General features: G+C 39.2%; 1 protein-coding gene across 1 annotated transcript in view; it reads left to right on the top strand.

The window, feature by feature from the left end:
• SLC22A4 (solute carrier family 22 member 4) overlaps positions 1–22,355 on the top strand; it is a 50,156-nt gene extending 27,801 nt beyond the window's left edge. The window contains exons 4-10 of the mRNA XM_083487900.1: positions 3,533–3,704; positions 10,638–10,764; positions 12,083–12,180; positions 13,899–14,113; positions 15,234–15,416; positions 16,272–16,407; positions 18,265–22,355. Coding sequence (XP_083344026.1) covers positions 3,533–3,704; positions 10,638–10,764; positions 12,083–12,180; positions 13,899–14,113; positions 15,234–15,416; positions 16,272–16,407; positions 18,265–18,349 — 1,016 coding nt within the window. The 3' untranslated portion in view covers positions 18,350–22,355. The remainder of the gene's footprint in view (positions 1–3,532; positions 3,705–10,637; positions 10,765–12,082; positions 12,181–13,898; positions 14,114–15,233; positions 15,417–16,271; positions 16,408–18,264) is intronic.
• Positions 22,356–22,793: the final 438 nt, after the last annotated feature.

The following is a 22,793-nucleotide window of genomic DNA, read 5'->3' as shown; positions in this document are numbered from 1 at the left end:
CTGTTGACTTTTTTGTACTATGGGGCACTTTTTTCAATCTAATAATCATACTGCACAGTTTGATTTATTTTCAAAACCTTGCCTAGGCTCATGTACCCTCTGTGCCTTAATACTGTGTTCACACACAAGCAAGCAACTTCACTTGTATATGTATGTAATTGTTTTTTAAAAGGCACTTCTTTTGTTGCCCTACTAATCCATTATCAGGCTATTGAGTACCAGCACCTCACCCCCCCCCCAAAATCACTGCCCAAAATTGTTTGAAGCACACCATGTTTTTGCCCCAGGTTTCTATTATGTGTTGTCATCTCCATGGGTTTGATCCCCAGCATGGATCCCAAGTTTGTGTGAGTGTGTCATTCCTTAGTGTTCAGAGGCAGACAGAGAATTCCACCCTGTTTTACCTTGATCAAACATACCCACATTATCAGGCTGGCTCATAAACTTTAGTACTACAATTTCTTTATCACCCCTCCATGTTGGCAAAACTGTATTGCCACATATTAATTTTCTAAGCATCATCTGACTTCCAAGAATTGTTAGATTTATAACCTTTAATGACACTTTAAACAAAGTTTCATAAGGAGAATTAATATAAATTTCCTCTTGGAAATAAAAAGAGAGCATTCTTAAGGCAAGTTGTTCTCTTTTCCTACTGCAATAGCAGCACTGAGGGCCAGGAAATAAAGTGTACTAATACTTTCTCCTTCACCCTGGTGGTATATAAAGGAATATTGCCACACTATCTTAATTAAGAAGGAGGTCAAAAAGAGCACCCATAACCCTTGTGTGCACATTCCTTCCACAACAAATGTTGTACTGACTGCACTGTTCTTTCAAGCAATTTTCAAGAATTATTCAAGTTGCCAGAGTCTACTTGAAAATGACCTGATGTATATTTCTGGTAGCACAGCTCTTGAAAACCTTTTTGAGCATGCTCCAACTAAGACAGAACAAATTCCCGAAAGTATCTTCCTTCCTCTTTTTATTTTCTGCAGGGGCATTCAACAATGAAGCAATATAATTTATGAAACGATTCCACACAATTCCAGCATTACAAACTTGTGTTTTTAAAATGTGTTTAAGGAGGCCACAAGTGCAGCAAATGAAGGGAAAAGGGAGAACTCAAATATGTACAGAAATCAAACAAATACATTTACTAGCTAAGAATCACGTAATATATTTTATAGAATGATTTGTATGCAACTTTGGAGCCTCTTTTCTTAATTCATTCCAGAACATACAAAGTTGTTTCATAATGTGTAAGGCATACTGTAAAATAGGGGGTAGGAGTGGGTGGGTGGGTGGATGAAAGAGAGATAGAGACCCGCCCCACCTCCCAAAAAATCCATCTGAACCTTCCACTTGATTTTGCTGAATTCAGTCTTCTTCATAATAAGAAATTGTGAACTGAAATGCAGGATTCAATGACAAAAACTCAGGTACCCATTGTTGAGAATCTTGTCACCAGTAAACATACTTGATTATTTCATTTTCCATAAACTGCTTCAGAGAAAAGTTCTTCACAGAACTAAAGAAAAAATAAAATTTGCTGCACCAGTTGGTTCATCACTCAAATCTTACAAGATTTCTGACTGGGTTTACACAACGGCCTTCTTTCAGTCATGGGGTGGCCTATTGTGATGAGATACCTATGAAATGGAAATTTAAAGGTTAAACAATAATTAGATTCCCTAGGTTTGGCCGTCTTGATTTTTGAACTTGCTGGATGCTAAACTGGAAAAGGGCCTAATACAAAATAGTAATGTGACTTCATCTTAGAGAAGGAAATGCATAATGGTACAGTTTTATGAGTATCAATGGCAATTGTACTGTAAGAGATGATGTAGCATAGTGGCTAAGTGTGTGAAGTCCCTAATTCAAATCTTGCCTCAGCTGCAAACTCACTAGGGAGTTTTACACAATAGTATTTTCCCAGTCCCCAATATGGGAATAATAGTAATATGCACTTTCATTACAATAATAATATGGACATTCCTTCCTTCGCTTGTTGAGGGAATTGCTGAGATAATCCCTCAGATGCCTTGTGCTTGGTTTCCCTCTTTTGATGCAGCTGTTAGGACTGCACTTAGAAAACCTAGTTTTAAATGTGTGATTGTTCCGATCAACTGTTCAAGAGGAGAGAGAATTGTAGAGGGGGCTGCCCTTAGTTACCTACCCTGCTTCCCCCTCTCCACAGATTGACACATTTCTGCCTGCATTGGGGGCACTAACAACTCCACGGCCCTAACAGTTTCATGAATGTATACTTGGAGTGATGATGAAGAAGAATTTATTCATATCCCATCTTTTCCCCTGGTTTAGGCCAATGTATGTGAAGGACTTGGAATATTTTAAAGGACTACCTAAATGATAAGTGTATTTTTAATGACACTGAAGGTTCACCAAAGAAATAATTCATTAGCCCCCTTGGTCTTCACAGAATTACTGGCACCAGGAAGTTTCACCCTTCTTCAAAGCTTTCTGTTACAGATGGTTATTGGGGAACGTGGCAGGTGTTTTTATTATTCTTCAGAGTGAACCAAAGTAGTACTTAAATCTCATAAATTTGGATATTATAGCCCTTATTTTCTGTTTTTTAAATTAGGTTATTTTTCTTATTCAAAGCATTTAAAAGCATTTTTCAACATTTGCCGCAACCCCAGAATTTGTTCCAGTGAGTCTGGGCTCTTCAGCACTCACAGCAGGGCAGTGTCCCTCTGGCCTCCCAGAAATCTCTGAAATTGAGCAGGATGAGTCTGGCCCTGCCCCCAAGGCCAGGTGGAAAAGGCCTTGCAGGGAGCGGTCTTCAGCACTCACAGCAGGGCAAACATCTAGTCATTTTTGTTAGAATTAATACTAGTTGTTGGGTTGAGATAGGATCAAATGGGACTCTGCTTGTATGACAGGGCTATCCCGACTCCTCACCAAAAAAGCCATCTGGGTCCCTGCAAAATCTTCTCCTGGAGGTCAGCAGCCCCTCTGGAGCCGAATGGGCTGGGCTACAATGGACTGCTGTAGGCTGTGAAAATTGGAGGAATATGGGAGGGCTGCTTTTCTCAAGTAGAATTGCTTTTCGCTTGCACAAGACATCTCTGGATCTAAGCTATGGTTACAAATGGAATGACTCTTACTTCCGTGCTCTACTTGTGAGTGTCTAGAGAGATATGATTCGCTGGTGTTGGGAACATAATAATGGATTATCTGAACCTTGATCAAACCTAGCAAAGGCAATTCTGATATTTTTTAAGAGAGGTTGAAACAGATTCTTAATAATGTTATAGCTGTGTTTTATAATCCCCTCCCATTTCTTCCCCCTCCCCCAGCATTATATCCTATCTTACACATTAAACCATAGTTACAAGCATAGCTTAATTTTGGGCCATACTTCTCTTGAAATGTTCTAGGACAAATGGCTCCATTTTAAAGACTGTATTCATTTTTCAAAATGCAATAGAATATTTCGAGTAACTTTTTTTAAAAGAGGGGGGAGAGAGTTAAGATGCTAACCCACACTCCTTGTTTTGAACAGGCACAGAAATTCTTGGCAAATCAGTTCGTATTATATTCTCTACATTAGGAGTTTGCATATTTTTTGCAATTGGCTACATGTTGCTGCCACTATTTGCTTACTTCATCAGAGAATGGCGGATGCTGCTACTGGCTCTTACTGTACCTGGGGTTTGCTGCGTTCCACTGTGGTGGTGAGTCTTAATGTTTGAAAGGCGTTCAGCTTCAGAAATGTGTCATCTGTAGCTGATAGCCTTCAACTTGCATTGTCATATAACCAGCTGGAGGATTTTAACAGCCTTTGGTTGCTGTGGATATATTCCCCACCCCTGGCATTTTGGTTGCAGAGAACAGAATTGTCTTCAATGCCGAACATGTTCTTTACAGATAAATTATCTTTCTTTTTAGAGCCTGACTGACTCTGGTAGCTTGGTTGAGTGCATCCTGTGCCGGCTCTTCAATGCAATTTTGAAATTATTTCTCGCCTTTCTTATTCTTTTTCCTCCAGCTTTTTTTATTGCCTTTTTTGAATCTTACTAGATGAGCACTCTTGTACAACCTTTCCCTTTCTCTAATTTTCTTCCATCCCCATTTTCTTCATAGTTACAACTAAAAAATTTGCTGAAATATCTGTTATAAATTACATAAAATAGACAATTCACCTTGTTCCTCTAATAGTAGTCATAGAAAAGTAGTGGTTAAATCTATGTATACCTCTTCCGGATCACATTATGTATACCATCTTCCGGATCACATTATATAATCTACACATTATGTATACCATATGTATACCATCTTCCGGATCACATTATATAATTTCACTTGGATACCTTCTGTATGTACAGTGGTACCTCGGTTTTCGAGCATATTGGAAGCCAAACGTTTTGGTTTTCGAACATGCCTCCATTTTCGAACGTGCCTCCAAAGTCAAACAACTTCTGCTGCATTTTTTTCAATTTCTTCCATTAACTTTGCCGACCACCCTTTGCACCTCAGTTGTTGAACATTTCGGAAGAGGAACTGTCTTCCAGAACGGATTACGTTCGACAACCAAGGTACCACTGTATTTTATATATGTAGCCTATTTACTTGCTTGCAACTCTGACATATCTAGGCATAGTGAGGGATTGGGGAAGGCATTGCAAGTTTATCTTTAAGGGGGGAAATAGCTCCCTAAAAACCATCGAATGATCAAATGATTCTTAACACAGATGCTGAATCTAACTCAACTGCTAAAACCAGAAAAATATTGAAAACACATATGTACCTGTCTTGGACTGGGTGTGTATGTTTTGCTTGGTATTCGCTCCTGCATTACTGCTCAGTTTGGGATGCGATGTTAAGTTTATTCCAGCATCACCATTTGTAGCAGCTTAATGCTATAGCTATTTTCACTAGTAGGGTATTCAGATGGTGACGTAGAAGAGCCACACTAGTTCTGCCCCTGTCTGCCCTGGTGCCCATGGATTTCCCCTGACAGAATTTTTTTCTCCAGTAGCTAGCAATATGTTGGCACTAAATATTTCAGTAATAATAGTTTTTTATTCATTCTATAGTTGGTGTCTGCTCCAAATAACATGAACAGGAGTATGGGCCCTTTTATTCCCCAACCCCACCCTACCCTCCAGCTAATATTTTTTTCATCTTCACTGAAAAAGCTGTTAAATTGATTCTAAAATGTGGTGTACAGCTCAAATGTTCTTGAGGGACATATCACATTTAATTTAATGTATTTATGCTAACTCATTTATCCCTTGTTCTCTCAGTACCCCATAGTTCGCACACACACTCTTCCCTGCTTCCTTCACCACCGCAGGGCTCTCTGAATCCCCCCACCTCTTCTACTCCATAGCTAACACTCCTTTCCCCCCACTACCTCAAGCCTTTCTGCACTCCCAGCTCTGTTTCTTTCTTTTTCTTGCATTAGGCCTTTTGTTTTGTTTACACACACACTTTTGAATACCATTATCTGCTTTCCTTCTCCTGTTCCCCAAGTTCTGGGCGACAGAACATAAGGCATTCACTCTCCTAGAAATTGCACAGTGGTGATTCAAATGGTGGCTAGTTACAACAGGCTAGAAAAACTAGTACAGATTCTACCATGTAGACCTATTGATAACGGTATTTGACCATCTCTGCACCCACTTTTGATGTGCTTGAGTGAGGTGGGAACAGCTGCAAACAAGGGGTATTTTTAATTTTCTGAGAAGGATTCAGTCAACTTTTTAGATTTGTTGACTTGGAATAATGATTTGGCAGTGGCCTTAAAATTTCACTATTCTGAACACATCAGTTTCAGATGCTCTTAATATACAGGAGCTGTGCATTTTTAAAAGGGTTTTAAGAATCTGCTACCCTGTTAAGCAATTTTGCTTCATTGCATTTTAGTCTACAGGGAATGTGTATGGTGTCTTTTCTTCACCCATACTCCATTCCTCCCAACCTCAGACTACTTGTTTGAGTTCTACATAGGTGTCCTCCATCTTTAATCTTGTCCACCAAAGCCCTCTCCCTAAGTTTCTGGTGGCTGATGTTTGATGTGTGTTTTTGCTAGGGAGAAACTTCTAAAATGAATTCCCCACTTTAGCTGCTGAAACAAAAACATGGTTCAACCTTGGTCCCAGCTGCTTTCTACTCTGCTAATCAGTTTGCCAGTTTGCTGAAGGGTAAAGCTGACTGTTAGAGATTAGAAATGTGCCTTGGGGTTGACCTGACTCCCTGAAATGTCCTACTTTTTAGCCTTGGTTCCACAAAAATAAAATAGCAGATAGTTTTAATCAAAATCCTGCTAGCTACCCTATGTATTGTTTCCTATGGTGGTTGCACTAGAGAGTTTTCCCTTTAGTTACTTCTTGTGTCTTCATATAGTTCTTCCTTCCACTTCTAATTTTCCTGCTTTTTGTTCCTGCAAATCTTGAGTTGTTGAGCTCATAGCTAGCCAGTGTCCATGTGATTCAGCAGCTACAAAGTAAGAGACCACATTTTATAATGGGCCACATTTTTTAAAAGACTGTCACAGGTATCTGTAGCAAACTCCCAAAAAGAGGTACTCTCCTTTTCCAGTTCTGCTGGCCAAATAACATAAGATTGAAGGAGATGGGTTGCAGCAATCTGAGATCCAAGTGGAATCTCTCTTTTCCAGTTTGCCTGATACACTTTAGATGTGAAGCTAGTTTCTTGGAAGATGGGTATTTATTGAAACAACTTTAGGGGTCCCAGAATAGAAAGTAATCTTGGATGGCAATTATTAGACAGTATGTAGGCTGTAGGAAGCAGACTTTGGCTTGAGTGGCCATGTTATTATGCTCAGGAAACAAAATGCACTCTCTCTCCCCCCCCCCCTTTGGAGGAGGGTTAATTTTGTGTTTTCCATGCCTTCTTCCCTCATGTTCACTACAACTCTTGGATTTTCATGCATTTCAGCCTTGGCCATTTCAACACTTGCTAATTCCCCTGTGTGTGTACACAAAACTACCCCTCTTAAGTGCTCTTGGATATTTCTCTTTTGGCTTTCAGTTGCGGTCATTTCCTTTACACTTTTTTTTTCAAATCAGTACAAATTTAAACAAATTCTCACTGAACTCGCTTCTGGCTGGTTATGTGGTTTCAGTATGAAAAGAGATTATATATATACATATATATATATATTTAGAGTTATTTTGTCCATGACTTGATGAAGTAGCATACAAGAGAGTGGGGACCTATTATGCTTAGCTTGACGCTCAGATAAGATCTGTGATGTGAAGTGAGTTATGCCAAACAGACAACTTCTCAACTTATTTACATGTATAGATCTGAACTTGTAGAATCCTCTCTCAGTGAACAGCCTCTGTTTTAATATTAAGGTGATAAAGAGAATGTGGTTTAATGGCTTTTATAGGTTTAAGCAAATTAATTCACTTTGTTACAGAAATGCCTTACTACTGCCTTTTTTATTATTTTTCTCTTTTGTATTAAACAAAAACATCCCTGCAGGCAAGCACCTGCATGTATAGGGTTTTGAGCTCTGTGGACTGGACGTTATAGGAAATAGGGAGCTTCAGACCTCTTGTGTCTCCATCCAGCCCTTTTGCTCTGAATGTCTGTATGTATTAGTCACCCCATAACATACATTCTCTGGGCAACATTTTAATTTATATTTTATTGTATTGTATTTTCTTTATTCTTTGTAAACTGCTTTGAGACCCATATGAGGGGCAAAGTGGTGTATAATTTAAAATAAATACATAAATAATAAACGTACAATAACTTAAGTTTAAAATAAAATACAACACTAAATATACTAAAGCTCATGTTCCTCAAAGGTTTGCAAGGAGCTGGATGGGAATAAGGGACATGCACATAGACCTCCCATTTCCTGTCGGAGCTTGGTTCTCCTTCTGTGCACATAGGGTGGGGTTTGGATAGAGGAACCTGTGCATTATACCATCAGGATTCCTGAACAAGAAAGTATTGCGCTCATGAAATAAAGCTGTTGTGAAATTCTTTCCTCTCCCCCCTTGGTTGCTTGTAGAAAATCAGTCCTATTTTATATTGGTTAAATTACAGTGCAGACCAGTTTGTTTGCAGCAGAAATCTAAATACTTGTTTGCTACAGTGTGACATATTTGTGTCTAGAAATAAGCTCCATTGAGCTCAGTAGGGCATGCTTCTAGTAAATATGGCCTGGATACTATGCTTAGTATCACTGTGTTTTGAATTTACTATGTTTAGCATTTAACAGTTGTTCTTAATTAAAACTAATGTTTTTATCTTACTTTGGGGACATTTTGGTTGAAAAGTGGCATTTATGCATATGTGGGAAAGATGGTTCTTTTCAAATTCCCATTGGAAATGTATCTATAAGATGATACCGTACAAAAGCCCCTGACATGAGATCAGATCAAAGTGCACTTGTAAGAAACTATATTCTAGCCTTCTAGAGATGGCAGACGTGCCCTAACTCAGTGATGGTACACTTGCCATGCATGCAGAAGGTCTGAAGTTCCTAGGCAGGGATAGGAATGTCCCCTAGCTGATATTGTGAAGAGCTATTGCGAGTCAGCATGGATAATTACTGAGCTGGATGAACCAATGGACTGACTTGGTATAAGGCAGCTTCCCATGTTCCTTTTCACAGATTTAGAAAAAGCTTATGCAGTTTCTACCAGTAGTATTCGTCCTTAGCATTCCAGTCCCATAAATGCCTTGGGTGTTAACCCTAGATAAAGTTCCTAAGCTTTGCAAGTATTTACAACTGTTACCTGGCCAATTAATGGCCCATAGAATATCATGTAAGGGGAAAGCCTTGCTTTGGTCCACACACCCACACACCCACACACACACAGTGTGGCACCACCCTACCGCATAAGGAAGGGGGAGCAAGAGAACCGGTGGCTGTGTAGGGTTCAGATCAGTTCTTTGCCAGAATAGAGGAATGGGCCGTTATTTTGTGCCAGCTAATGATGACTTCTGTGAACAGAGGAATCCTAGTGAAGGAACAAGTAGTGTTCTGGGGTATTATCTATGAACAAATCAGCAAAATAGAAAACAAATCCATAATGATCCACAGGGATAAAAACATCTTTCTGTTGTCAAAATCTTAGAAAGTCCAAATGTGAAATCCTAGTATTTGGTTTGCACATTCCATATATTTCATCTCTGTTATAAAGGAATTGACATTTACATTAATATCTGAGCATTTGGAGAGGGGGGGAACAGCAGTTTCTTATCATTCAAAACTTTCTACAGATACTAGAATATCTAATTTCTGAAGTGTTTTTCTGTAAAGAGGGACCATTTCCCCTGTGAAAGAAAGCAATGCCACAACTTATGAGAATGATATTTCAACCTAAATGAATAGTAAGCATGTACTTGCCTTAATCACACGCACAGTTCCTGGCTAACTTCATTTGGATTCTGCTTGAGAAGCAGCCATGCCCACAAGATGGCACTACTAACACTTCCTCATTTTGCTAAATTCCTGCTGCAATTCAGTTTTGCAGGTTTTTGTGCCACTGCAAAGAATGCCCTCAAAATGTCAAAGCAAGCTCTTCCTCCAAATTGTAAATGAGCATTGATGTGTACACACGCCATGCCCAAAGCATTTTTTTGAACTATGATTCATTTTTTAAAAATGTATGTAAGCAAGAAAAAAGCACTCACGAAGCCTATTTCTACATTACATCTGTACAGTTACCATATTACTAATGTTGAATCAGGACCAGCATCACACTACAGAAATATTTCCAATAATCCCTGCTGTAAGTGGGGTTTGCAGTCTGCGCAAATCCCAGCTAGGTTTGCAGTCAGCCCCTTTTGGAAGGTATCCTCAGTTGCAGCTCAGCCTAACTTCAAGCCAGGCTGCAAAGGAAGGAAGAATTTGGAATGCCCTTAAGAGTGCACTCCCAAGTCTTTTCTTTGAAGTTGAGTCACCTGATGTCACAACCTGAACTGTTTGACAGGTGTGCCTCCCCACTCACCTGCCAAAGTGACCCGCAGGAGATTGGGGAGTTGAAGTTCTGACTGCTGGATGGATCCTGTTCTCCACCATTGGTATACAACCTTAGTAATGGTTGTTGTACATTAAAGCTGCTGTTTAAACACGCTTTCAGTTTTACTGAAATGTAGTATTATTAATATTGAGGCAAATGTGCTTTAGAACAAGACTATTTGGCTTTTCCTTTTACATGGGTCACTGGTTTGATCCCCATATGGGACAACTGCATATTCCTGGATTGCAGGGGATTGGACTAGGTGATGCTCAGGGTCCCTTCCAACTCTACAGTTTGATGATACTCTTCTAAAGCATTGATCTGCTCCATACCATTGCTGAAACAGATCTGATTGTTTTTATTTAGCATTACATTAAACGAGGAATACCTTTTTATGATTTGTGACATATAAAACATAGCCATGAGGTAAGAAGAGTTTGGCTCACCTCGCCCTCATGCACCTTTTTGATATGAAATACAGACCTCATTCCCTGCATAACACGCAAACAGGAGAGACATGCATAAAACACACATAGCCTGCTCAATCATATCTACAAACTCCAACTAAGGAAGTAATTGGCTTACAAAGTTCCTTTGAACCAGCAAGTTCATAGTTTTAAAAATATCAGCTTGATTATTTGACGCTTGTTTCAGGCTTATTCCTGAGTCTCCCCGGTGGTTGATCTCTCAAGGAAGATTTGAAGAAGCTGAAATTATTATTCGAAAGGCTGCCAAAATAAATGGTGTTCCAGCCCCAGCAATACTTATAGATCCTGTGGAGGTAAATATTTCCATGTGCTTGACTACTTTGTGATCCTTCTTTGTAACTGTTTCAAACGGGTTTTGTGGTTACAATAAGCCAGTATAGTAAACAAGCCACAGCTGGAACATTTGTCATACTAATAAGTAGTAAATATGTGCCACTGGTAGTTGATGGCTCATGCGGTCCTTACACTTATTATTACTTTAAGGGCCAGCTCACCCATGAGGCCAGGTGAGGCAATCACCGCCAGACATCAGGATCCCCAGGGGCAGCAGATCCTGATGTCTTTCTTTCTTCCCTGCCTTGTTCCCTCACCCCTTCTTGCCTGGCAGAGAGGGGGGCACTATTTTAGGGTCTTCCTCACCTGTCAAAATGTCTTGGGCCAGCTCTGATTACTTTATCAGCAAGAACACTCTTAATTTGCTGAAAGATAGTTGTGTCTTGTTTGCCTGTTCTTTGTGGCAAGATCTTTGGATGCTTTCAACAAAGAAGTAAAAATAAGAATCTCAGTTTGGTGGCCAATCATTAGCTTTGAAAAATATTTTCACTGAGATAAAATGGCTTTTAGCTGAGATAAAATGGTTTTTAGCATTAGATTATTATTTTTAAAGTGGCAGCCTGCGACTTTCTAACCTGTTGCTAATGTGTTAGTAAAATAACTCACTTAAATTCCCTCAATCTCTGAGCAGTGTTGTAGAAACATGTGCAAGGGCCAACTGGTTGCTCTTGTCTGCTATGGGCAAAATAATACAGGTCACCTGATTCCATGTGGCATCAAGTGATTGACAGGTGGGCCGTCCTGCCAGCCTATCAGAGTTGGCCCATGAAGGGTAGTGATAAGGACCTGACCCATTGGCTGGACCCAGTTCCCCACTCCTAAGTGAGTTGAACTCATCTAGCTTTCTACTGTAAAGTAGCTTTCTAACGTGTAACCCTCATCGGCACCTTACGTTGAATTCTGAACTTGGTTCCACCAATGGGCTTTACTATTGCTAAAAGAAAAAGGCAGAGCTGGACAATTCTAGCCTTGTGTTCATTTTACACATAAAATAGGTAGCTGACATACTGCAGTGAAGAACAGAATACATTTGATAACAGGACCACTACAAAAGGGGAAGAAATCAGACTCAGAAATGTAATGATGTCTCAGAACATATGTTGGTGGATTACCTGTATCTAACAACTGATTTCCAGCTAACTTGAATCCTATTTCATGACTTCAGTTTTTTTGCACCACCGCCCTGATCACAATTGTTTCCCATTTTGGGTACTTAGGGCTTTTAAGCTTGTTTTGTTTTTGGGAATCATTTTCACTTTCTTTCCCCCCACTCCTAAGATACAAGATATGAAGGCCAAGCAGCAGCAAGGATTACTTCTGGACTTGTTCAGAACCCGAAATATTGCAACTATCACTGTCTTTTCTCTTCTCTTGTGGTAAGTGTGTGAATGTTTCTAAAGCACATAAGGATCAAGGGAATATGGACACTGCAAACCATGTATGAACTGAGTTGTTCAAATTCCCACCTAAGTGTTTAAATAACAGGTTCAAATTCAACATACATTATTTTGTGAGTTGCTCAGCAGTCTACTGCAATTGTGGGAATATTTAGTTTCTGCATGTTTCTAGCCTCTGCGATATTAAATGGATTCCTTATGAAATTGAGGACGGTGATGGGGGATACTCCCTTAATGCATGCAGAAGTGTCCCAGTAACAACAATTTGTCTGGCAATGTTCAATAAAAGAAAAACAGTCAAGGAAAATAGTCTTTTTAAAAACCAAAACAAACCTAATAATTGCCCACTAAAATTCTTCATCCTGGCAGGTCAAATACCTATCAGAATAAAAATGTCTTCACTAAAAAGCAAACAGCTGAGACAAACGAAGAAATCAAATGGGCCTCCCAGGTCAGGGAATTCCAAAATAGCTGCTTCCTTGTTCTTTGCACTAAAACTACTAAACATTCTTGAACAAGATGGAAACAAGAGGAAAAAATGCACCCGCTTGAGGTACAGTAAGTCCACAACTTACACAGGGTTTACGTTCTGAGGATCATGCCTAAAGCCAAAATCACATATAGTAGAAACCCACTGGGTTCAATGGCAGGTGGGATTGTCAAAATAATTTCCCCAGAGCCATGCCTCCTTTCTGCCCACCCCCTTCTTTTTGGCATGCATGTAAAGCTGAATGCAGACAAGTTAAATGTTGTGGGCTTAGTATACTTAGCTTACTAAATGGCCATTAGGAAATCCAGACCATTTTGAAGATTCAGAGCTGTTACTAATGAAAGCACTTCTTACAAAGAGCTGTAACAAATGCTGGCAATGCATGGATATGGGTAACTGAATCAGATAATGAGTATCTATTAGACCACATTTCATCTTCAGAGTAAAGTCCCCTCAGTTACATAGCAGCTGCAGAACAGCCACAAAAGATAATTCTCCCTGCTCATGAAAATCTCATATAGTGCAACTCAGGCCTAGGGAATCTTTGACCTGCCACATGTTGCTGGATTACAATTCCCATCATCCCTGACCATTGGCCCTGCTGGTGGGGGCTGATGCACTTGGAATCCAACAACAGATTCTCCACTCCTGGCTTGAGACCTTGGGTAACAGAAACCTGATAAGGTTGCTACCTTCCTACCTAATCCTATATGTCAGGATTAAAACCTAGAAAATTTCTTTCCATGGCTGGGCCTAGTATAGAGGCTCTTATTTAAAACCTCTTATTTCAAACAAGAAAATAAAATCAAAGCTAGAAAATGCCCAATGTGTCTTAGCTATACCTTTTGGAGGGGCAAAATTCTGTAAATGTTGTTACTACTTGCCTCTGACTGAGAGTAGTGCTCAGTGACCTTTGGTCTGATTGGTAAGGCAAGTGTTATGCTTGTCTTCTGGGATGAAAGCATTTTATTTTATTTATTTTTAAAATGTGTAGAGCACTCTGTATCTGAATATGGATCTCAGGGCAGTATACAAAAAAGTTTAAAACCACAAATACATTCTAAAACAAAGTGTTACTACATGGAATGGTAGCGTAGAAAATAACTAGCTATTGTTGTATTGGCTAATACTTTGAACATCAAGGCACATTATTATTATTATTATTATTATTATTATTATTATTATTATTCTCCCTTTCCTATTCCAGGATGTTTACATCTATTGGCTACTTTGGCTTGTCACTCAACACCCCCAATCTACATGGAGATGCCTACCTCAATTGTTTCCTGTCAGCAGTAATTGAGGTTCCAGCCTATGTGATTGCTTGGCTACTGCTCCGAACCTTACCTCGGCGTTATTCAATAGCTGGCACCCTTTTCTTGGGTGGAGGAGTTATTCTGTTCATTCAACTGGTACCTCCAAGTATGAACACCCACCAATGCTATAGATGTGTTGATATTTGACCGTACTGTGCAAGGCAGGGGTGGAGAACATTTTTTATTTCAATGGCCACATTTCTTTCTGGGCAACCTTCTGAGCACCAGATGTCAGTGTTTAGGCTGAGACTAAAGTGTGAAGCATAAACTATATATATTGGGCTACATGCAATGCTCTATCCTCTTGGGCAAGCAAGAGGCATTAACAAAGTTCAAGGACATATTCCAGGCAGACAAAAACACTTAAGGGTGTGCAGCTGGGCCAGTGAAGGCTGTGGTGAGGGAAGTGTCCTGAGAGCCACACATAAAGGCATGGAGGGCCATATTTGGCTCCTGGGCCTAGGGTTCCCCACCCCTGGTGTAAAGACTCTGCTAGAGGATTGGGTATTGGAAAAGACCAACTTGAGCTAAGTATCCTTGAGTTTTGTTTAGCTCCATTATCCTAGTCGCTTATCCATGTTGCAAGTTAGATTATGGACTTGCTTCCTCTGTACTTTAGGACGTATCATCATGCATTTATTCTAACAGGGATTTGAAGCATGAAAGCTTCACTTCCTAGTCCTATCTATGTGCATAAATGAAAGCTATGTAGCTCAGAGGTTTACTGGACCAGGTCCTTGCCTTCATAGTGCCTTCATTTACTTGCACCCATGCAGAAAACGACAAGTCTCTCTGGTTGGTAGTGATGGTGCAGCCTTCAGATGTTTTGAACCACAGCTCCCATCAGCCTTGTCTAACTCTGGCAAAGGTTAATATCATGGATGAAGGCACAGCTCTTAATGGCCCTGCCTATATAACAAATGTGCAATGTTAAATAGTTAAGAAACTTATTTGGTGCATTTAATGCTATTATGGTTAATTAGATTTTCTACATTTAGCTATTGGAACTAGTATGCCTGCAGCTTAGTCTCAGACCTGTTGTGTAAATCAAGTATTTACAGGTACCACTAACCAACAAGGCATATATGCTGACATGCTGCAGTGCTCTTAGCAACATTTAAAACAGTTTGTAGGATAAGTAAGAATAGTTGGGATAAAAGGAGGATTTCTGGAAAGGTGGTGAATAACAGTAGAGGTCTTATGACTCTGTTTCTGTTCCCCTGCAGACCTCAACCTCCTGTCTGTTATCTTGGTGATGTTGGGAAAATTTGGCATCACGTCTGCCTTCTCTATGCTTTATGTTTACACCGCAGAGCTCTATCCAACCATAGTAAGAAACATGGCCGTAGGTGCCACCTCCATGTCATCCCGTGTGGGCAGCATCATTGCTCCTTACTTTGTTTACCTTGGTAAGAAGTGTCCTATCATTTTAAGAATCTTGCAGTTCACTTTTCTGTCATCTCTAGGTAGCTGTTGCATAAGTTCAGTTCTGACTGCCTTATCCGTGAGTCACTCCTTGCTTCAAAACACTTACCCTCAAACTTCCAACATGCAGTAGTGTAATTATTATTTATTATGCATTTGAGCTACGTTTTTAAAACAACCTTAACTTCCCAGTTCCCATCTAATTTAGGATTGTGAAACTGAATGAGCTTAAACTAGGGATGGATAATCTGACAGCTTTGTTTTCACTTGGTTTTTATTTTTTTTAATGACCTTAAATTCAGTTTGTAACGTTTTCACATCATTTTCACATCAGGTCATGAAAATTCATCAGCATTTTAGTTCACATTTCTCCTAATATACATTTTGCAAGCAATTTCCCCTCATATAGTGCAATTTTTGATTATGCTTTTACCAATGTATATATTTTTATGCAAACTGAGTATGTATATATTTGTGTTCTTTTTTTTCTTTTTCTTTTTTTGGTTGGAGAACTGCAAAATTCAGAGAAGTATGAATTTTGAAGGATAACCACATTTCAGTTTGCATATTGTTTCAGGAAGTCCAAATTGGCTAATTTCATGCTAAAATATGAAATTCTCCCCACCCACCCCCGTCATATATTGAAATATTCACTGTATTTTAACCTAGCCTACCTCATAAGAACATTGTTGAGGATGAAATGGATAAACCCATGCATGCTGCCTTGGTGTCCTTAGAGGAAGGACAGTATGCAAATATGATAAAGTAATAATCACTTCAGTTCTTCTGTAACTATATTGGAATATAATCTAAACTTTGGAACTTCTGTCTCTCACCAGGTGCCTATGATAGATTTCTGCCTTATATCGTCATGGGCAGTCTGACTGTGCTGATAGGGATTCTCACCCTGTTCCTCCCAGAGAGTTATGGGAATCCTCTGCCAGAGACGTTTGAAGAGATGCTGCGAGTTAAAGGGTAAACACATTTCACTAAAATAAAGCTCCCCCTTGCATTGTATTTTTGCAGTCATGGAGTATAATGAACTTTTGGCCTGGAGGCAGAATGTCAAATCTACTTAGATACTATGCAAGCTTCAACAGGATGCTAGGAGCTAAACCAAACCATAAAGGAAAATAAGTTTGTTTCTTTAAGGTTCTTATATACTACTAGGTACTTTGCCCCTGCTTGCTCTGCTAACCAATCCCTCTGCCTTTCCCAAATGAACACTCCAGAATAATAGAATTGTAGAATTGGAAGGGACCCCAAGGGTCATCTAGTCCAACCCTCTGCACTGCAGGACTCTCAGCTAAAGTATCCATGACAGATGGCCATCCTCTGTTATAAACGGCTCTCAATGTCATAATTTTTTTCCTGATGTTTAGAGCATCTACTTCCCACCCCAGTCAACTACTAAGCTTGCTTTTCACCATCCTAATTCTATTTCTGAAGCCACTTCTCTCTTTTATTCTGCATCTTCGCTTTTTACCTCATGACCCTACTGCATTCTTCCCCTCCTTTTGTGGAACGCCCCCCTTGAACACGACCCCACCCATGGTAACCTCTGGCACCTTCCTCCTCCCAAGCATTTAAACTGCAAAGCACCCATCTTACTTTCTGCCCAGTTATGAAGCCACCATTGCCTCCTTTCACCAGAGGTACTGCCCCTCCCCTAGCACCCCATACACCCCAATCATGACAATAATACTACTATTAAGATAAACCAGTGTTACTGTTAGGGAATACAGTGTTCATATTGTACATAATGTATTAGAAATCACCCCAGAATCGGCCCTACTAAACATCTTCCAAAACATTTACATCACAAAAAACTCATAACCCACCTACTTTCAGCAGCCAGAAACATCATAACCAGACACTGGAGACCTGTCAGGAGTAAGCATGGACCAATGGTACCAAATAGTATGGGAAACAGCCCTACTAGAAAAATTAACCAATAAACTGAAACTGACACAGAGACAAATAGAAGAAGATGCCTTCACCCCGGTATGGCTCCCCTTTATCACATACACAGCCTAACAAGACAACGACAAAAATCCACCAACAGCATACAAATCAATATGGCTAACCTGATCCAAAACACTCACCCACCCCACTCACACACGAAAACAAAGTTCACCACAGCCAATCACAAATGAACAACCACACCCTAGGCCAACCCCAACCTCTCTCACCACCAAAGGAAAACAAGCAAATAGCAGAGAACCTGCACAAATGACACTGACACAAAACCCCACACATACATTAAGTAAAATAGAAACATCGCCACCCGACCCCACGCCCACTTGGCTTTCCCCCCTCCACCTCTTTCCCCCTTTTCTTCCTAATGTAACACTAATGTCTCAACAAATGAAACTGATCTGTAAAAATGTTACTTGGAAAAGAAAAAGAGAGACGCGGCTCATACTTTTGTAAACCAATACATTTTTTAATAAAATACATTTTAATCTCAAAAAAAAGAAAGATTGTACATAATGCTTTCTCATTGTGGATGCTGAAAAACAAAAGGCTGTATCTGAGTGAGGACATTGTCTTAAATGCTCTCCTTCAGCAAGTGTCAGTTCTAAAATGACCCCAGTGCTCTTGCAGCTTGAGCCTCTGCATGCTTCCTCAGAAGTAAATCCAACTCAGTTCAATAGATCTTGCTTCCCACTAAGAGTGTTTAGGATTGCCTTCATTGGATTACAGATGCTCTTTGCTGAAATATGGATGCTTGGACAAAATTGTATTGTAGGAGAGTTCCTGTGGGGAAAATATAAACCAGTGCTTTGCTGTTTCTGTTTCTAATGTATGTAATCTCCTGTTTATTTTCAGATTCAGAAATAGAAAACACACCTACAAAATAGGGAGTTCAAAGCAGAGTGAACTGAACTCCAGGACTATGAGAACATCATTGTGATCATATATCTTTGCCTTTTACTGAAATGAACAACCAGGACTTGTTAAATTGCAACTATGAAGATAAATGAAAAAATTATTTACCATACTAGGCAGCAGTTGTCCTAATAATCTCATATTTCAGAACACTGGTGTACCAAATGTGTGGGTTTTTATTCTAAGTCATTGTCAGCATGTATAAAGCTCCTCCATCTTTTTTTTCTTTCTTTTTTTGTGCCTTGGTTTTGGGGTTTGTTTTGTGAAGCCTTGAGCACATTTTTTCATCTCCTTGGGATTTATGTAGTACTGTATGTACATTTTAAGAGCAAGCCATCAATGATGGTTGGACGAAGTAGAGGTAATTACTGTAGAATCTTCAGTTGTACTTGATGGCACATCAAGCTGCCCTGAATCCCATATTTCACTTTCAAAAGGCCCTTAAATAGCTGGATAGATTGTTTTAAGGAAATAAATGGTACTGAAATTAATGGAGCTGTTACCAGAAAGTACTTTGAGAACCAAGCTTCATTTTCTTACACTAACTGGAAAATCTTGAAAAGGAACAGAATTTTAGTAGACAACACTTTATCCCCAATAAATCATAGATGTAAAATTTTAAAGCCATTTTTGAAAATAGACGCATTCTCTTTAGAGTCTATGTCATTGTTAGGAGGTTTGTACAGAAAGCAGTACTGTATATCAAAGTACTTGCAAGTTTTATTCACTTCAATGAAGCCCAGGCCCGGCAGTGTTTCTGGAGACTGGGCCTTGCAAAAAAATTTGACAGTGCAACCGTGGCTGCAAACCTATATACATTTGGTTGAGAGCAAGGCCAATTGAACCCATTGGACTTATTTCAGAATAGATATATATAGGCTTCAGCTGAAAGCTTGCAAGTTGCATTTCCTATTGTTATGCCAAACACTCTTATTCCTCCTAAGTACCTAGCAAATAAAAGTTAGTTCAATATAACTGCTACATTAAATTTTCTGTAGCAGATAAAATTATTGGAACTGGATACAAACCAACATTTAGAGAGAGACACTTGTTTTTCTGGGACCAGTACTACTGCAAACCAGATCTTAGGTTGCACTTGTGCCATTCTGCCACAGAAATCCATTGTGAAGCTGGAATCTTCTAATTTTTTATATTATGCACATTGTAAATTTCTATATTTAGGACAAAGTAGAAGAAGTATTTAAGTAAGGGAAGACTTCATTACCTAAAACACGTTTTGTTGTTTCCTTAAGAGATTTTGAGCACATTTTCTGCTGAGAAATGAATATTGGTGAGAGAGTTAACAAGTCAGGTATTGATTGACATTGAGATTTGTGCCAAGTTAAGTTCATGTATAGATTTCAATTACCCACTTAACAGTGAAATTATCTGCTTGGAATATATATTAGATAATCTCCTGGTTTGTTGCCTCAGAATGAACAATTTCCTAGTGCAGATTTTGAGGACCTAGTCATATATACTAGCAGCCCTTTTGGGGGAAGACCATGGTATGTCTGCTTCCATGCTGCAACTTCCACAAAATACAGTCCAGCTGAACTTAGAATGATCAAAGACTGAAGTAGAGGGACCTTCCTTGTCTATTTTTAAAGCCTAAACTTACCAATGCACCAGAACTCCACAGTATATCGTTGCTATGTTTTAAATATGGTTAGAACCTGCTTCATGACATCACACCTAATCCATAATGGCAGGGAATGTGGCAAGGTGATCCTGTTTTGCAGGTTCTTGGCACCCAGTTCTCTAAAGTACTATAAAGATCTGGTGCTCCACATTCTATATGGGTGATCACTGCCCTTCTTTAAACAGCAGGGGAGCAACTGGCTATGCCAGAGTACTTAAATGGAAACACCTTTCTGATTTTGCAAGTGGCCTAACAAATGTAATTAATGTTGCAAGCCCAATATTTCACCATTGCAAAATTAGCCAGTTTTTTTCAGAAACAATTTTATTTGCCATATGAAAGCCTATACCATTGATACACCATTGTGCCAAAACAAGGTACTCCTTTATTTTCTGTGCATTATGTATGTGTATTTTTCTTGGGGGGGGGGGGTTGCCACAAAAAAATATCCCTAGCCCCATGTGTAGCATGGCTTGGTTGTCTTGGTTGCTGATAAGGTGGCCAGTTTCTGAGCCAGAGACTGTAGTCGTTGCTTTTATATGTAAATATTTGGCAACATTGTTTCATGGTCTTGCTCTGCAGCAGAAATTCCAAACGCAATCTTTCTGATTAGGTTTTTTTATATATGTATGGAGCTCTTGATCCTAATAGATTTCTCAGCACACTCTTAACATCTGCAAAGGATAAAATTGTTTACATGCAGTTTGGCAATATGTACCATGGCATCTTTTTATGTATATATTTTATACAAAAATAATGGATTCTTATTCTGTTTTACACTGTTGTAACTGTCACTATTTCTAACATATACACTTTAATATCGCTCTCTATATATTGTGGTATTTTTGTGGAAGACTTTGTTTTGCCAGTGTTTCTGTAACAATTTAAAGTTCTCTCATTTTTTAATTGGGCAAATTCCAATGTAGCTCCTTAGGCACTGCTTTTAAAAAATCTTTTGGAATCTTAAAACATGAAGCTGCACTTTCTAGAGGATTGTGATGTGATATAAAATAAAGGCCTTTTCAAAGGGACCAGTTCTGTAAAGATTCCCCCAATATTGCTTGATTTGACTAAAAGTTCTTGGGGTATATTTGCCTTTTAAAGTATGGGTGATGGTTTCATAGATAATGAGATCAGTTATGTTACTAAAAGCTGTGACTGTCAGGGTCTGCTTCCTGCCATGCAACACAGCTACTGGTCTGGAGAGATTTTATTTAGTAACTACATACAGTATGTGGTTAAAGAAACCCACCGTAACATTTCTATGTGCTTTGCTATAAAAACTGTAGGGGCTTGGGGACTGGAATGAATTTTTATACTAAGTCTTTACAGTATTGATCCTAGAAAGAGTTGCTTTTACAAGGAAAATGTACATTCTCTGCTAAATGACGATTCCTCTCAGGGATTTGCCAGGTGATATCTGCGGTAGTCCAAAGATTGTGAAAGAAAGAAGGATCAAGATGGAGAGACTTCTGTTGTTGGCACCTTATTTTTCTTTTCTTTTTCTTTCTTACTGTAAATCTTCCAGAAGGTTCTGGCAAAAGCTTTAATTTACTTTTGTGGGACTATTCTATCTTTTTATTACAGGGCTGTACAACTTTGACCCACTTGGCAAAACACAGCCAACCAGCAGCTTAATCTGCCTGTTTTTGCTGCCTGCCTGGGATGGCGCAAACTATAAAGATAACAGGCTCCTAGTAGGCTGTGTATGGCTCTGCGGTCACAGATTTAAGTTGTGCAGGCCTGTTCAGCTGCAATCTTTGTAAAGTGCCTGCTGGTCAGGTTGGGCCCAGGATAGTTCTTTATTAGAAGGGAGAAATGTTTGATCAAAGTATTTCTACTAACCTGAGTGGAAGTCTCCCTTTTCTTAGACCTTACCTAGCTGCTATCTGAGATGCCCCTCTCCTTTCCATGTTATATCTGAATAATGTATACACTGTTGAGATCTACAAATGTTTTGTGTGGATTTTTAAAATATGCTATGCATCACCATGTAGCAGTTGCCTCTTTATTTTTCCATATTGGCAGGGAAAAAAGAAATACAATTGCACTGACCAGTTTCCTCTAGGTATTAAAAAAAATTCTCTTTCTAAGATATGGTTGCAAGACCAAAAAAACGCTGTGTAAATACTCAGATATTGTGTTAAGTAAGTGGGACAATGAGAGAAACAAACCAGTACAAATGTCCTCACCTGAAAATGGAAGAACTGGTATAAATTTGCACTGAATAATATAGATAGACCTGTCAGTATGAAGCATTATTCTAACTGGTTCTAGTAAAGGCACTACAGTTACTGTTCCACCATGTTCTCAACCTTTGTTGCATGTTCTTTGGTATAATAAATAAATAATAAAGCCACAAAATAAAGCTACTGTGATTACCAAAGAATTTGCTTTTTTGGTCTGAAGGTGGGGGAGAGAAGTAATGAGCATCTTGGAAGTCTCTAGTCACTTTTTCCACCATTAGAATTTTTGATTCCCACAATTAACTTGCAGAATTGGAAGAATTCGTGCATGTGTCTGTTAGTACATCAGATAGGTATTCCAGAATCCAGCAGCAGCCATTGCATCCACAAATTCCAGAGGATTAGCCATGCCGTTCTGTTGCATGATATGATGAAACAGAGAATCACAGCACTATAAAATTGGAAGTAGCTTAAAGACCATCTAGTCAACAAATGCCTGTGATTCTTATTTCCAGACTGAAATAGGGTTACAGCCTTAAAATAATTTTATTTATACATTTAATATTGCAAATCTGTACTCTTCTATCTGAGTATCACTACAATATGTACTCCAGTATGCAACAAATGTGATTGCTTTTTGC

This window comes from Podarcis liolepis (genome assembly GCF_965112155.1).
Source record: "Podarcis liolepis genome assembly, chromosome: 2".
Lineage (NCBI taxonomy): Eukaryota > Metazoa > Chordata > Lepidosauria > Squamata > Lacertidae > Podarcis > Podarcis liolepis.
The sequence above is the reverse complement of the archived record's forward strand: the minus strand, read 5'-3'. Positions and strand labels throughout refer to the sequence as shown.